Raw genomic sequence first — 18,190 nt, forward strand, 5'->3', positions numbered from 1 at the left:
CAAATTTTCAGGATATGTTTTCTCGTAAGATTTTTTACATAGTAAACCCGCGACCTACCTTAAGGTCAAGATCTAGTAAATGAAAGGTGCCTACAGATTTATCAAACTTGAGAAATAAATTCCTTTATTGATGCTTTACAACTTTAGCTTGGTCAAATAAGGTGTTTCGGGGCATAATTTGTAGGTAAACAAGATGAAAAACTGTATTTTAAACTGTCATTTTCAATGAAAAATTAAGAAAACCAGTCATGAATATGGGATTTTTTTCGTATTCGGCAAAGAAAATGTACCCAGATTGCCTACAGTCTCTCAGAAAACGGTAATTAGTATGTTCATGGCCTCTTCTTTAATTCAATATCAAATTTAATATAGGTATCCGGTTTACTTTTCATATGATTTCAAATTGAATGACATGAAAATACTCTATTTTCTACATAATTCTGCTAAAGCCGTAAAGTACGGGAAAAAAAGAAAGTTGAAATTGATTATGACGTCATAATGGATCTAGCACCAAAAAATTAGTCTCAAGTTATTTACTAGATCTTGACCTTAAGTGCGATGGTCTGACACGCCAAAGTCCGATGGTGCGGATGAACAATCAACGTTTATGACGTCACAATAATCCGACGTCAATCCTTGATGCCGTTGTCCTGCATTCAAATGCCATCATTTCTGAATTTGTACTAGAATACAATTTCATTGATTTTACTTATTGCTTGCACCTCCCAGAGATATTAGGGTTAGTTCTCTCACACCACTCGATAGATTAGGGTTGGTGTTTGCATTGCACAACCTGAGAGATTTAGGGTTAGTCCTCGCACACTGTAGTCGAGTGGTTAAGGTTAGTCTTGCACCCATCCAAGATATCTAGGTTATTGTTAATACACACTTTTCGAGCGTTAGTGTGGCTCAACTATCTGAGAGATAGGGTTGGTTTTCGCATTTATTTATACATACTTGTTTTTAAGATCTTGGCATTGCGTGACATTGAGGTTTGGTGCAGTGGAACTATGACGTCATAAACGTTAATTGATTTCCGCACCATAGGACTTTAGCGCGTCAGACCATCGGGGATTGGCGCAGGTTATATTTCAAACCTTTCTTTGAATTAAATGTGTAGATATAACGAACAAACATTTAATTCAAGCTTCACTTCCATTGAACCATGCAAAAGAATCAAGAGTAAACTCGGACTTCTACAACATTAGAGGTAGGATCAGATCACATCGAAGAGGAGAATTCCACAACATCAGAGGTACATGTAGGATCAGATCCCATCGAGGAGGAGGAGCATTCCACAAATTCAGATGTAGGATCAGATCCCATCGAGGAGGAGGAGCATTCCACAAATTCAGATGTAGGATCAGATACCATCGAGGAGGAGAATTCCACATCATCAGAAGTACATGTAGGATCAGATCCCATCGAGGAGGAGCATTTAACAACATCAGAGGTAGGATCAAATCCCATTTGCTCCTCCTCCATTCCACAACATCAGAGGTATCAGATCCCATCGAGGAGAAGGAACATTCCACAAATTCAGATGTAGGATCAGATCACATCAAGGAGGAGCATTCTCTGTTGAATTATCATACCAACTGTGATTCTTGACTTATTTATCAGTCAATAAGAAACAAAATTGTAAACACTTTGTGTGTCAGAGGTAGGGTCAGATCACATCAACATCCCCTCTTTTCACGTTAAAAGAAAAGAGGAGCGGATCGTCACCCTTTGCTAGCGAAGATGAAAATGGACTGACAATTCGTATGAAAAAAGTCAGTCATCATTTTTTTGAAATAAGTTAATCAAACGAAAGATATTTTTTCCTTCATTTAAAACTCTGTTTAATACCATAATAGGAAAAATGTAATGTACATATTATGTAAATGATAAAAAAAATATGATTGGTATAAAAATATATAATTACAAAAAGAGGTCATTGAATGAGCAACAGATAATAACAAACACGTGAAATCTAAATGCACATCTACATAATTTACTCCTAAACATTAATCAAAGAAAGTTTTGATGGACATATCACAATTTGTATGGAATTCTTATCTATTACAAAAAGTAATCAGATCACCACACGATACATTTCTTTCTCGGGTTCATGAAACTTCCAGGCTTACAGTTAAAAGCTTCACTGAACTCCTCATTATTTTGTAACGGACCCACGACCCTACAAACAAGAGAAAAAACTGTGAAGTTATAGTTTAACCACTTTAAAGAATTCCGACTTGTAATATTATGGAAAAGTAAAGGTCCACTTCAACGAATATCGATAAGTAAAATACTGCAATATCATATATGTTAAAGTTAAGCCAAATCAAACCATTCTTACATGGAGGTTTTTTTTTATCATATATAAACGAAAGGAACTAAACTGTTTTTTTTTAAATTCATTTATCTGGTATTTACATTTTTTTCTGTCAAATGTTTTATAGTCGATTTTAAAGAAATAGATATTAATTTATATATAATAATGGCAAGACACACTTTAGCAGCCAATAACCTTAATAAGGTCGATGTAATTTTTTAGAATGGTAAATCATTTACCTTGATTTAAAATTTCCATGAGGGTCAACCAGAATTCGTCTTAAAGCCTCTTCTGGTCTCACCAAACCACACCATACCTAAAAAAGTGAGCACATTTTATAGTACACGCTGCACATCTACATAATGAGTAAAATTAAGTTAAAATAATATTAATTTATCTGTCGAACATTTAAACTTTTAATAATATGATTTTATAAAACCTTCAGGAAAAATGAGAGTTACTTACCTTTCAATGAGATAAACACAGTTAAAAAGTACAGGCCATAGGAGAGTTACTTACCTTTCAATAAGATCATATCTCTTTGTAACAAAAGCTATAGTGCAAATGAGGTTTACTTACGTGAGCAGCATTTAAGAAGAAGAGTTGTTTAGGTGTATACTCTAATCCTGGGAGGTGAGGTTCTGGTTTTCCATCTCTAGCCTTCTTCAACCATTTCTGATATGCCTGTTAAATTTTAACAAAACTGAATGTGTGAATGTATTTTGTTACTTGTTGTTATAAAATAATAGAACTTTTATTTAAATTCTTATTTGATTTAGTTTGTATGTGTACATAATTCTTATTGCTATTAAATGTTTATAATAGCTAATAACTTTTAGACTATTTTTAAATAAATAAATTTTAGTAACACGTCATTTGTTTGGGTAAAAGGTTTTATCCATTCTGTATAACATAAGTTGCCTGCATCACATTGAGTTATATCAAAAAAATATATTACTCCGCTTGACGTTACTTTTAAAATATACTCAATTTGAAGCCTTTTTCTGGAAGAAAAAATTTCTCATTGTTTACATTGAAATTAAATTATAAGGAATGAAGCTTTGCAGTTTAGAAAGCCTAAATCCTCCCAAGTTATGTTATATATCATATATTAACAAAAGTTGAAATAAGCTTCATTCCTTAAAAAAAGTAATAAACACTAAAGTACTTTATAGCATTAAATCCCCCTTCTCTGGAATTCTATTGCACATGTTATATTAATAGAAAAATAATTCCTTGCTTTAGCAACATTCATATTCCGTTCTCTACAATAAGATGTATGCCTTACCATCCAGCTCTCCTTTAGTCCGCCATTGTCAGCAATGTTCTCACCAAGGGTAAGTTTACCATTTAACTGCAATAGTCAGAAAGTTTGTACAGTGTTCAATATGTAACATTTGACACCTGGTTCATTATTTTTTTCTTGTACTGAAAGTACTGAAAGTACTGATAGGATTTGATTTATGCACAGAGCAATCAAACCTTTATTATGCAAGATCTTGTTGGACTTCAATCTTACTAACAATTATTTTAAGAATACAAATCAGACCTCTGATATAGGGAAATTGCTAGATATAACATGAAATAAATCATGTCTCAAAGATTGATAACATTCGCGTGATTTTTAACTATCTACTGATGTTTGGAGTTTTGGGGTTATTAGAAATACCAAAAGAATACTTACTCTTTGTAACAGCGTTTGCTCGAATCAATGTGGTACTTCCTAATATAACTTCAAAGAATATACGCAAGTATTTAAAAATAACCATACCTTGTTTTTTTTAAAAGCAGGATTGGAACAAAAGGGAATTTCTCCTTTTCAAGATTATTTTAAGACCTCATAAAAATCGTCGATAGGGAACTCAATATTCTTGGCAATGTTGATATCAAAGCATTTGTGCGAGAAAAAAGTGAGTGATTTATAAGTATTTTAACCCAACAAATCAGAGATAAGTAAAACATGTATTTCATAGAATCTGTTGTCTATGACGTCAAAATGCCTGGAGTTTAATGAATCGAAATTTTTTTTTAATTCTTTTTATAGGAAATGAAGAAGTAATGGATTGCTAGAATAGGTATAGATACCGGTATTAGTAAACAAAATTGGTATAAAATGACGTCGTATAGACTATTTTCTCATCGAGTAAGGGCCGGTACACACGGTAAGGCTTGCCTTATAAGTCTAGAACCTTACGTTTTGCAGGACGTACGGCTCTCATGTCCATATGCTAAGGCAAGACTTACAATATTATAAACAACAATTACATAAATTCCATGTGTTTTGAGCCATTAACAGTGCACATTGGTAAACGGAAAAATAGATTACTAGCTAGGACTTTAATATATTTTTATTGACCAATGCATCCATACTTCTTAACAAAGAAGAGGGGATTGACTGAAGTATTTGTGAATATTTCATTATCTTATTCGAATATATACTTTGTGTTTTCTTCATTATAGCATTGTGTATGGTTTTATAAAAAAAAGATTGAACTTTGGATAAATGGTTTTCATTGTTCAAGAAGTAAATGTCAGCTAAGTTTTGTATTTAGAAATAGTCTAAATACAGCAGTGTTCTATTCCTAAGTCAGAGACTTGTAAGGCTCGAAAAAAACGTGTATTAAGGGTGTACACACGGTAAGGCTAGAACTTAAGTTTCATGACTTATAAGGCAAGCCTTACCGTGTGCACTGGCCCTAAGGTATAATTACATGTTTATGGAATTTTGATATCCTGTCCTTTTTCGCAATTCTGTTCTGTACAACATATGCATCAATCATAGTTTATGTTTGTCGATGCGTTCTCTAGGACCTTACCTTTTTATCGGCCTCCTCTACAGTATATCCACTGTACTGATCTGTCATACAGTCCGCCTTCGATTTAAAGTTTGTAATGGAAGTGTTGCTCCACCACTGTTTTAGATTTCCGAACCCATCATACTGTCGGCCTAATAAAAAGGTACTTCCGTTTGACAGCTGCATTATGCATAAAGTTGATGTATGATTTAAGCATCCGAAAGAAAAACATCATAAATTTTTTAAAGGTAAAATTTTGATACAAGGAATTTTTTTAACTGTTCTATTACTTTACATTGAAAAAAAATGGTTAATACCTAAAGTGGTCAATCTATATGATATAAATAATCTAGATTTGCGATCGTAACATAAAAAAACTAGTATAAAGCCCTCTTTTTATTCTGCTTTAGACAAAATTGTACTTCCCCAGTGATACTCACCACTATCGTCAAAACCATGCGTCATCTCATGACCTATGACGTAACCTATCCCTCCATAATTAAGGTACCTGAAAAAATATACGTTTTTTTTAACAGCATAAAATGATTTTGCTTATAGGTCAGGCAGGGGATGCTCACTCCTCCGTGGCACCTGATCCCACCTCTGATGTTTTGGATGTCCGTGTTTGCTCTGCTCCTATTTTGTATTGTTTTATGGACTTTTGATCATGAATACTGTTCGTTATCTCCATATCCTTTATTCAAAAATGTCAGCGGAATTCTTACAAGTGTTGGAATTGAAACAGTATGTGCTATATATCAATTTGGCCCATGTATACACAAAAATAAAGTGTTCATTTTTATATATAAATAGAACTCACTGAGGGTAACCACTTTTGTAGAATGGCGGTTGTAGGATTCCGGCTGGAAACACTACAAAGGAAATGGAAAATATGTTTGCAAAGGTTTTAAGGTTTATTATTAACTCATATTCCGGCTAGAAACATTTCATATAAAAGAAAAAAAATAAACATGATTATTGTAATCTTATACATATAAGACACTTACTTATTTGATTTCTTGCTGGATTGTAGTATGCATTGACCGTTGCTGGAGGAGTCTCCCATCTGTTTAAAAGGCAAAAGACATTTTTTCTTACCTCATTCTATCCAAATATAAACTATCAGTACACCCTTATTCTTTTTAATAACTCACTTATTCCTATCCACGGGTTTGGGGAGGATTTCTAAATTCTCTTTGGTTCCCAGCTTCAGGTAGTTTAGGGTGTTTGTAAAGTAATTGTCCGCAGTGAATTTGTACTGAAAATATTGGAAGACTTTTCATTATTCGTTTATATAAGCTTATTCCTCATGTAGGATTCATCTTAAGTTCCCTTTGTATGCATCCAAAGCTGGGCAGATAGACATGATAAATTTGATTTATATGTATACAATTTATTCATTTTATAAAACAACTCTGATTGCAAGTGAAAGTACGTACACACTTTATTATGAATAATATTTATAGTTTCCATTCCTACGTCGACACGATATATCCTGGTGAGCTTGAGATAACAGATACCACGGAGTCTGACACATCTGCTTCATACTAAGATATTTTACTTGAAGAGGATGTTAATGGTAATCTTACAACCAAACTATATGATAAACGTGATGATTTTAACTTTTCTATCGTCAACTTCCCTCAGATCATTCGATACACAAGGGCATGCTCTACGTATGAACAATATCTAAAACGAGGTAAATTATTGACTAGCAAATTAATGAAACAACAATATCAGCATTCTCTTTTAAAGTCATCATTTCGTAGGTTCTATGGTCGATACCTTGTCAGCAAATACAATTCATCATTGAGTCAAATGCTGACTGACGTTTTTCATACTAATTGTTAGTCCATTATTTAAACACTGAATTGACGAGGGATTTTCCCGTTATTTCCCGATCATGACAAGGAGCATACGGCGGGTGTGACCGGTCAGCAGGGGATGCTCACTCCTTCATGACACCTGATCCCACCACTGATGTTTCGGAGGTCCGTGTTTGCTCTGCTCCTATTTTGTATTGTTTTATGGACTTTGTTTTTGAATACTGTTCGTTATCTCCATATCCTTCTATTGAAACTATATATAAACCTAAAGTATAAAATCAGCGCTTTCAGAGAATTTTGCAAACAATTTCATCAGTAATTTTACTATTAAAAATTAATGCAACAACTAAATCTAATACTATACAAGTATTAGATTTAGTTGTTGTATTCATTTTTAATCGTAATCAAGAACTTCATCGCTTAACCTGTTTATATCAACTCACGTCTTTATATCTCTCATTCAGGAATGTGTCATTTTTCACTTCCGGTGGGTAACCTATTCTTGGGTGTATTTGATCCGCCTGTCCACAAATAGAAACAATTAAAATTTAATCAAATGCAGACTTAAAAGAATTAAATTCACCAATATCTGGGATTATCATGTCTAAAACTCCTTTATATAAAAGATAAAATGGAACTAAAAATCTACAAATCTGTAAGCAGGATATAAAACCAATTACCAAAACAGGTTTTATACCCTGCTTAAAGGTTTGTAGATTTTAGATCAATTTTAGATCTTCATAAATTCCATTTCTCCTCCTTGTTTCAATTCTATTTTCAGTGATTCGTAATTTATGCCCTGTTCACATATTTGTTTTCTTGGTAGATTTTTTCCATAGATCAATTACTGTACCTTATTTTCACTTTTTCGTAAATATGTCATTCCAGAAGAACGTCAAATTATGTATTTGGTGTATGCAATATTTATATTCTACATTAAGGTTAATGTTTAAACGTAAGAAGTGACTAAAGCATATTCGATAATTTGCAATATCTCCTAGTTATATTTTCCAACTGAGAAATGATACCTTTTCTCTAGCTTTTCTTTTGGTCTCAGCATCCATCCATTCGTTTCGTGCTAATAAATCTTTCATGGCTGACCTTAAGTTCTCTATCATCTCATCTGCCTGATTTTAAAATTTAGAAAACCATATAAAATCCTTAAATCGATAACATTAATGTGCATATTGTTACTCCTTTTCTTGCAAGCGTTTTACGGAATTTACATCAAAAATCATAATATAAAATGTTACTTTAATCATAAAACAGAAACATATATGGCATTTATATCTTAAAGAATGTTTTTGAAGACAGTATTCAATAAACTGTTATCGCCGAGATGTTTAGATATAATGGAAAAGAACACATAGCTGGACATTCAATGACTAACGTATTTCATTACAAACTCTTGACAGTGCTATTCGAGAATACCTTAAGCATTGGAAGGAGATGAATGAGAAAGTTTTTTGAAATGTTATATTGTTTCTTCAATATGTAAAGAGTGTTGGGGTAAGGAGCAGACTTAACCTTGGATTTGGCTTTGCTGTCGAACGTTTCTTCCAAGAAAGGTTTCCCAACGGCTAACCCCACAATGCTGTTGGCCACACCCACGCAAGTCTTCCAGCGAGGGGGTTGAACCGCTGACCCCGTCAACGCCTTAGGAATGGAAAAACAGAGATATTCCAGACACAAGAACTTGATATAATGAGAAAGAATAACATTGAATGAGAACATAAGGAGAATCAAATTACCTCTCTGTAATCACCATATATTTCTCGAACAATTTTAGGCATTGAACTAACCATCAACTTCAGGGCACGCCATACGACGTAGTTCTGTAGCATCCTAAAAATTTGGAAAGAACAACTATTGCGTCACTTATTATTAGGTACTTTAATTTAAATGCAAAATAAATCTGTCATTTCTAACCTTTTGTCTTCATTAGCGAGTGCATTTACAATTCTGGACATATAATCGGGGTTTCTATTAATAACGGGAGTAGACGAATCAACAGTAATATTCAGGTCTTTCCGTCCAAGAGTTGCTGTGAAATATTGTACCCACTCAAACTAAACAATGTTAAAAAATATATATATTGACAATAGTAGTTAAAATAGCACATAAATAAAACGCATACATATTAAATGTTCATATCAAAATTTGGTTTAACTGACCTTTCAAACACTTACATTATAAAAAGATAATCAAGAAAAACAGAAATCTCACTGATATTTTTTAGGGGATTTATAATATGCTGACACATAGATCTAATTATAATTCATAAAAAGAACTCAGAGATATTACATGTAAAATATGTACTGACATTTGGATATTTAGCTTGTAGTTCTGATATCGTCATTTTGTTGTAGAGTTTCTCATCATCTCTCCTCTCGTCTGAAGGCATTGTAGCCTGATCAAAAATTAAATATAACTATTAAAAAAATAAATGTTTACATGTACAAAGAATAACATGTAACTTGACCTAAAATAAAATACCCACTTTATTCAAACAATCATCAAGATGACAACATTTTACTGTATCAAATAATTCTTATTGACAGAAAAATAAAAACATGTTACTTAAACTATCAAATATTGTACAGTGTATATTTGGCAAATATATAATGCTTCTTAAGGAACTCAGAACTTTTTTTTCTATTTTAGATTTAATAAATTTCAAGCATCAGAAACTAAATGGAAACAAGAATTTTGTACATTTGCCACGTCTATCTCAAAGTCCACTATTTCTTTCATGTCGTTTTCGGCGGTTGTAGGATCAGCACCAAAGATAACGGCCATTTTTGTGGCATATGTTTCATACGCCTTCAGTTTATGGTCATCCCTACCCTTCAGGAAATAGTCCCTATCTGGAAGTCCTAAAGCAGGCTGGTCAATCTGTCAAACATATAAAACATATCAAACCAATAAAATCATATCAAATCACCACTGCTACAAGTAAAATAATCATTCATGTACTCTGATCTTGAAATCAATCAATTTTCAACAGAAATCGACATTTGTCAAACTTACATATAAGATGTTCTTCGTTGGGTTTTTGGAGTCATCATAAACATACATGTCCATAAGAGGCGGACTATTTGTATACAGCCTCATCATCGTTAGAAGTTTCGTCAGATCAAACGTGTTCATATCCCAATTCTCTTCCGTCACCGGCCAACCTCCGAGATCTTGTATTAACTTCCGGGCTGATGTTAAATTGTCTTTTTCCAAAGACTCTGTGTTGTAAAATATTATTAAAAGAGGCCACAATCTGAAGTTATATTTTCTTATCTATCAATTGTGTTAGCATTTATTTGTTTGTTTGTGGTTTTTTTTTTTTTTGTATTTACAGTTGCATTTCGTGATAAATGTATAGAATTCTACTTCAACAGTCTCGTTTTAGGTCATCATTTCGTTAGTTCTATAGTCGATACTATGACCTTGTCAGCAGAAACAGTGCAATCTATCATTACATCAAATGCTGACGTAGTTCATATCATACTGATTGTTAGTCCATCATTTACACACTGAACTGCCGACGTGTTTTCCCGATTTTCCCGGAACAGGACAAGGAGCAAACGACGGGTGTGACTGGTCGGCAGGGGATGCTTACTCTTCCATGGCACCTGATCCAACCTCTGACGTTTAAAAGGTCCATGATTGCTCTGCTAGTATTTTGTAATATTAAATGGACTTTTGGGAGCGATTACTGTTACGAACTAAAAGGTCCATTAAACAATTCAAAATTGGAGTAGAGCAAACACGGACCTGCAAAACATCAGAGACGGGATCAAGTGCCATGAAAGAGTGAGCATCCCTGTCGACTGGCCACACAAGACGTGTGGTCCTTATCATGATCGGGAAATAACGGGAAAATTCGTGGACAACTCAATGTGTAAATAAAGGCCTTACAATCGGTGTGAAAAAAGTCGTAATGATAAATGTAGATAGATACAGTGAAATAATTTTCCTGTCAAAATTCTCATATTCAATTTTCATTGTTTACGTCTTAAAACGATCGCATTGATTCCTATGTCTTGCTTTATTTGTAAGCTTTTACATATTAACAATTAAACCACATTATTTTAATGAATTCGGTTGTAAGCTGCTGTGCTTAAGCTCACAATTGGATTCACCACTTTCAATTTGTTCACGAATAAGTTTAATTATATGAAGTGACTTATAAATTATTAATGATATGTCATATTTCTGAGACCTTGCGTGGGAGATGTGGCCTTCTTACCAACTTAAAAGTACGGAGGCTTTGTTCACCAATAAAAAACAAGTGAGTGTCAATTCAATTCGAGTCTTTTAAATCAATTCTAATTAGCTTTGCATAGAAGGACAAGCATGTATATCTATGCGCATATCCTTCCAAAAGGACATCGCACAGACTTTGTAATAAACAGCTTACATGTTAATCATATATAATGATTTAGTAGTCAAATGAAACTGAACATATTCAAATCTTTTATGTGAAAAGAAGAAAACACTTGCTGTGGCCTTCAGCTTGACAATTAGATATCTTAATAATCAATGGTTATTTCAATTCTTATGTCGACACATATTCCAATGGGCTTAAAGTAAAAGATACTACACTGTCTGAAACACCTCCTTCGTAAATGGATATTTCATTAGAAAAAGACGTTCATAGTAGTCTAACAACAAAGCTTCATGATAAACGTGAAGACTAACTTTTGAATCATCAACTTCCTTACTTATGCAGCAATATACCTTCATCACCTGCACACGGAGTGTATACATCTCAGTTGATTCGATACACAAGAACATGCTCTACGAATGAATAATTTTTAATACATGTACGAGATAAATTATCATCAGTTCTGTGGTCAATACAGTGATCTTGGTAGTTGTTTTTCATTCTAATTGTTGGGCCATTATCTATACACTGAATTGACGACAGATTTTTTCGTTATTTCCTGATCATGACAAGGGGAACACAGCGGACTTGACCGGTTGGCAGATAATTATGTTTACTCCGCCATGTCACTTGACCCCACCTCTGATGTTTTAGAGGTCCGTATTGCTTTTCTCCTATTTTGTAATGTTTAATTGATTTTTGAGCTTGAATATACTTCCGTATCTCCACATACTAGTAGTTCACTCTGCTCATTATCCTTCAAAACAGAACCAATGAATATCAAATACGAGAAATTTTTCCACAATTGCTTAAAAGTACTGAAAGATGAATTATATTAACTTATTTTTATATACAATGTACTAAGTATTGCTCCAAGGCATTTAAGACTAACATTATTTACAAATATTAGAAAAGGTGCTTTAAATTTCATAAAGAACAGTGATCAATTTCAAAGAATCTAAAAATAATACATACAGACATAACCTCAAATGGATAGTAACTTACGGGGTTGAACACCACGAAGAAACAACATAAACTACTCCTTGAAGACGTTTCAAGGGAGAGGGCGTAGAAATATATCGAACTTAGGAAGCCACAGGTTTGATAGGCGGCGGAAGATACCCCATCTATGATACTTTTTGTAAATACTATTTGCCCAATTATCTTGTCTTATAACTACAGGTTTATTCTAGTCTCAACACTGTGTGAATGACGTCTTTATATTCTATTTTAGGGTTGTTGCATTTTTGGAATGTTTAGCAAGCCACAACTCTCTCTGTTGCATTAATGAAGTATTGTGCTTTTAGCTTGTTGTATTGAATTTTTAAACTGTTTTATACGTTTTTTATTTGCATAATACTTTGTCATTTGTTTGACCATTCCAATTCCTCTACAAGCAGTTGTTTTTTTTCGTGTCAACAGTTATCCATAAATTACATAGTATTCTAATCCAGGGTATGCTACAAGAGATATACATGTACGTGATTTTATATCTGTGCGGGTTTTAACTTAGTTTGCTATTATAAAAATGAAACAAGTTCATGAAACTTGCTTTCACTAAACTTTAAATTCTTCTCTTAATTGTTATTGGAAAAAATAAACAAATCTACAAGTAGACATATTATGCAAATTTCGAAGATTTAAAAATATGATAAACTGTGAATTAAAAACATAACTTGAAGTGCAGTTTGTCAACTGAAGATTGTTTTATATACCTAAGGCAAGGAATTTCTCAATTTTATTACTAAGGTCGATTGTTTTGCATTACCTTTGTACACATATAGCTGATTATTATGCATGTTAGTTTTTTAATAAGAATTTTTCAAATGTTTTCATGTTAACCTCTGTCAGCTTACATCAATAAACCACTTTTAATCCACGTTTTGAATATAACAACCATTTCAATTAATTCAAACAACTTTTCCATTATTAATTAATTAGATTTACCTATTAATTAAACACTTTTCCATAATTAATTAATTAGATTTACCTAAGTCCACACACGACTTGTACAACGTCTTGGCTTTTTTCACTGATTCAATGTCTTGATCACCGTTATCTTTCTCAAGTAAATCTGTTAAATTACACAAATATTTACAATAAATCAGCAAAATATCATAAACCATGAATATATTTGATTGTGTTTTTGTTGTTAATTTACTAAAATGTTGATCAATTGCAGTTTTCTTTTTGCTGCGTTCTAAAAGATTCTTAGATGTGAAGAAAATAAATGAAACTTTAAAAAGAATAACAATATACACTGTACTTGTTTCTCTCAAAGCATATTTGATAACATTGACTTGAGATAATAATGCCCATTGTTTTCATTAAATTTCTATGCAATAAGAATTTTTTTAATAATAACTCAATGAAGAAGGCAAAACAAACATTTGAGTATGATGTCGACGGAATCATCCACCTGGTAGAACACGCCGGTGATGGATTTATCTTCCGGGATCACCTGCTTCTTCCGGTATAACCCGCATGCGTACTGGAAGAAATCGTTACATGGCTCTACTGAGGTGTCGATAGAGTCGATTAAACTTGATGCTGAAATGAAAGGAATTCATGCTTTTCATTGGAACATATACTTATAAAATAACGTTTCCGTAAATTTCCAAAATCTAAAATAATTTAGTGTTCATCGAGATGCAACGTAGTAATATTTAGTAGGTACATTAAACGAAAGAAGGATGCTGTAATTTCCTCTTAATGAATGAGTATAGCTACCTGCTCGCACACATTCCGGTGAGTTACAGACCTCTGTAAAAAAGAGAGTTATAATAGGCTTTAAAACTGAGGGAATTAAGTAATTCAGTAACCTATATTGGAATGAAAGTCAACGAAGGAACATAAGTTTCGTATGATACAATCTCATAGCTGTTATGTCGTTAAAGTGAGCTAAAGAATACACACCTCTAGTTGTGGTTATTATGTCTGGATTTGAGGTACCCGGATGCTGTTTGTCGGCTCCAGTTTTGGATTCTGCAGATGGAGTGTCGTCATCTTTTTCCGCCCGGATGACGACAACAGCCAGGGCCACTGACACCGCTATAATGGCGGCGAGGGCTAGGACCAAAAGACAGTACAGACGCTTTGACCCAGAGCCCTTCTTTGGATCTTTTATACTACAAGGAAACAAAACTAAAAGAAACACTTCGAAGGATACAAAAAAGAACAAGTACATTGTAAGAACTTTTTAGCTATCCAAGGGTTCCCGATTCAAAATCGACAAGGATAGGAGACCCTTGACCTACAAATTGGATGTAACACGACTCATTTTGTAGTTTACTTAAATCCCGATCATGACATGGAACATACGGCGGGGTGTGACCGGTCACCAGAGGATGCTCACTCCTCCTTGGCACCTGATCCCACCTCTGATTGTGATTGTGAGATTCGTGTTTGTTCTGCTCCAACATTTATGCATTTATTGTTTAATAGCCCATGATCGTAGGAACCGGGGGCAGAGGGGGGGGTGGTCTCCCAATAATTTTACTGATATATAAAAAAATATATAAAAATAGCCATACACATGTGCCCCTGGACAAAAGGTCTGATGACCTTTATTTCTTGCAGAGGAATTGTTTGTAGTTGATAGTGCCCCCTAACGGAAAAATGCTTCCTGCCGGTCTGTTGATGTTTAGGCTTAAATGCTGTTCGCTATCTTCATTTACGTGTATTTCATTGCACAAAAATGCAACTGAAGTTCAAAAACGAAGAAATAACATTTTTGAATTTTTTGGACATCGACTTATTTAGTCGCAAAACACACACACACAAAAAAAATCTCCAATAATTTTCTGAGAGAGAGAGGGGGGTGGTGGATGTATTTTCAAAAGCAATATATGTGTAAATTATAATATTAATAAAAAAACAAAAACATGACGACTTTTAGAAATAAAATCTATCTGCAATTTGAACAACTTTTTTGTTTGTTGGATGGTTTCAGGGATTTTATTTAACCAAAACCCTTGCTCTCATGTGATTTATTTGCCATGAAAGGTATTGCTTGTACGCACGAGGATAACAAATAAAGTTTCACAATTAAATCTTATCTTAATGCTTCCCCATATCAAGTGTCATGTTGACTTGTCATTACAAATCAATTAAATAGCAATGGTCGTCGCTTGACCATGTAATCGCTCCTTTCCTTTACGTCGCCTTAGTATAGAAATTAAAGAAATCATGGCACAAACTTGTGACTTTGATATTTTTTTATTTTAAAAAAATGTTTCTATGTTGACATATATCTATTTCTTTTTTTGCAACATCAAATAACTAAATTAAACTACACCTGTACGTTGTATATAAACCTTAATATATAATAATATTAAAAGTATAACTGACTAAAATTAAATAAGACGAAGAAAAAAATTAAAAGGATTTAAGAAAACTTGTTAAAAATGCTAAATATCTGTACAATACTTAAGGCTATTGTTCTGCAATCATATCATAAACAAGATTGGTTCAGATCTTACACTGCCATAAGTCGTACTTAGGAGACTCCGAGTATTTCAATATTAACACTTACTGCAAAAGACATTATGTAACAGACCAAGATTTTCTGTTAAATACAATACAATCCATGTTATTATTTACGAGATAAGAGGTGTTATATATATTTTTTTTACAAAAAAGTCAAACATAACATTGAATGATTTAAACTCCATAGTTTAAGGTTATGTTATAGGTTTATGGTCCTCTCTATTTCTTCGTTCATCTCAATGAATTTAATTGGTCATTGTTATGTAACTTTACTTTTTATTTCATTTGTAAAGTTCAAGATTGAAGACCATCATTGACCTATTTACCATACCTTTTATGGAGAATGGGATGTCCCTTCTTTTGAACTGCATGTAAATAGCAGTAATTAAGTATCGCTTTCCATGGCAATGATAGCTATTCTTGCTGCCATTTCTCTATTACGTGGAACGGGCGGTATGCTGGATTCAGCAAACCATTTACAGGTACATGTTTGGTCAGATCTCAAAAACAACATTCGCAAGTCTCTAAATAGGCAACGACAACGAAGAAATTCTCCCATACAAAAAAAGTGATATACATGTATCAGAAAATTAATTTTGTTTGAATAAAGATCATCCCTCCATGAAAGGTTTATGCAGGTGCAGCCCCCCACAGAACTCCATCATTGAGTCTAACGAGAAGTCTAATTTAATCTCCGATGTCTCTATCTCCCGCTAATATCAAATGAACTTTTTTTTAAGTAGCAAGACATAATCAATGTCAATTTCTGGACACTTAAGAATTAATAACTTACAGTATACATTAATGAGCGACATTCATTACGCACATAACAATGTATTAACTTTTGCAAAAACAGGAGTTATGAAATATTTTCGACAACAAAATACCTGGTATATTCGGTGCTTCTTTTGTCCATTGCTGGTCATTCTGTCCGACGGAGGAGGCTCGTAATGCGCCGTTTAATTGCAGTGTTTGTTTATGATTAGTTAATCATCGTTTAAACAGATAACGGGTTTATTCCTTTTGAGTTAATGGCGACACGCTGACCCGCAATACGGACTTGCGATTCTAAAAATCCTTTTTTTAAAAGTCCGGTCAGCATGAAAGAAATATTAAACGAGTATAGCATGAAAAACTGCGGATCAATCGTAAACATAATTATCATAAATAAAATAAAATTATAAATCAGAATTATAAATAAAATATGTAAATAATTTTAAACGTCATTTAAAGAAGGAACATATTTTTCCCCCTTATTTTAAATGTAGCGCTCATCTTCATTGTCTGGTGAATAATTACCACAACTTTATTGTAAAAGATGTCAAAACAAACCGTTCGTCTTAATCAAATTACTCTCTTTCCTTCGCAAAGTTAGCACCCCAAGGTAGAATTTTACGGGAGCACTAGTTTTTGATATATAGATACAGAATAACAATACATATTTAATTTTAATTTCCAAACATGTCACGCATTTTTATGATGTATCTTAACATGTCAAGTGCCAACTCTAAATAATTATCGGAATGTTTTTAAGGACAGTTTTCTTAATATAAGACAGAAAAGTCAGGTATTCTTATATATTTTGTACTTAAATAGCCAAGCAATCAATCTTACCCTAAATGGACATCTTGGTCCGAAATGGTGAGCGATGAAGCGGTCAAGTTCTGTTTACTCGAAGACATGTCCACTGAGTCTGTCCGGGGACACGACAGGGCATCGACACGCGATCGATCTGAGACGAGGGATGATGGAACACGTCAAGGACACGCTTCCGTGGATAGAGCCGCGACACCTCACGTGTGTGTCCTCTTAGAACCGTGGACAGAGAGGAGATCCCCGCGTCCACCGCTTCACTGGATGCGGACAATGTGGACAGGACAACAGACGTGACGGACTCTGTAGACAGACCCGTCATAAGTTAACAAAAATGCTTTATGAATTCAAGTGCATTTAAAAGGTTTGGTGGGTGTTTGATGAATGTTTTTGAGACAAGAGGTTGTATACATGTATATATAATGATTGTGTGTTATTTCGATCCTCTAGGGGTCTTGATGTGTGCAAAAATGCGCGTTTTTGTTTCCAGGTGAAATATTCAATTCCGAAATAAAAGAAAGTCCATAGGATTAAAAAAAAAATACGCATGTGTTTATTGAGGTTTGTTTCTACGATTCATAACTCCTGATTATATCATTAATTGTATCCTGTTATTTTTGTTGTCATTTTCCAAATATGTTTAAAAATTACGATTTAGAAATGCAACAATCCCACCAATTTAATCAAGGAGACATAATTATGTAATTAGATACGTGGTTGGAAATTTTATAAAATTTTTGAGATTTGAGGTTGGGGAAGGAGATTTCAGCGGAAAACTTCTTACTTT

At 33.5% G+C, this 18,190-nt stretch overlaps 1 protein-coding gene across 1 annotated transcript; it reads right to left on the minus strand.

Moving 5' to 3' along the window:
- Positions 1 to 1,827: 1,827 nt before the first annotated feature.
- On the minus strand, positions 1,828 to 17,700 carry LOC134235886 (neprilysin-1-like). Its single transcript, XM_062718060.1, has 22 exons — positions 17,425 to 17,700; positions 14,239 to 14,450; positions 14,053 to 14,085; positions 13,711 to 13,872; positions 13,313 to 13,396; positions 9,972 to 10,177; positions 9,657 to 9,836; positions 9,265 to 9,351; positions 8,871 to 9,010; positions 8,693 to 8,786; positions 8,469 to 8,597; positions 7,970 to 8,068; positions 7,385 to 7,462; positions 6,270 to 6,373; positions 6,123 to 6,181; positions 5,936 to 5,987; positions 5,556 to 5,623; positions 5,137 to 5,267; positions 3,609 to 3,674; positions 2,900 to 3,004; positions 2,560 to 2,636; positions 1,828 to 2,182 (listed from the first exon to the last, which is right to left on the minus strand). Exons 1-22 carry the CDS (start codon positions 17,490 to 17,492, stop codon positions 2,083 to 2,085), a joined length of 2,334 nt encoding a protein of 777 aa, XP_062574044.1. The 5' UTR covers positions 17,493 to 17,700; the 3' UTR covers positions 1,828 to 2,082.
- Positions 17,701 to 18,190: the final 490 nt, after the last annotated feature.

The sequence above is a fragment of the Saccostrea cucullata genome, unplaced genomic scaffold, assembly GCF_032062105.1.
Source record: "Saccostrea cucullata isolate Sc308-1 unplaced genomic scaffold, CSIRO_AGI_Scuc_v1 ctg337, whole genome shotgun sequence".
NCBI classification, from domain to species: domain Eukaryota; kingdom Metazoa; phylum Mollusca; class Bivalvia; order Ostreida; family Ostreidae; genus Saccostrea; species Saccostrea cuccullata.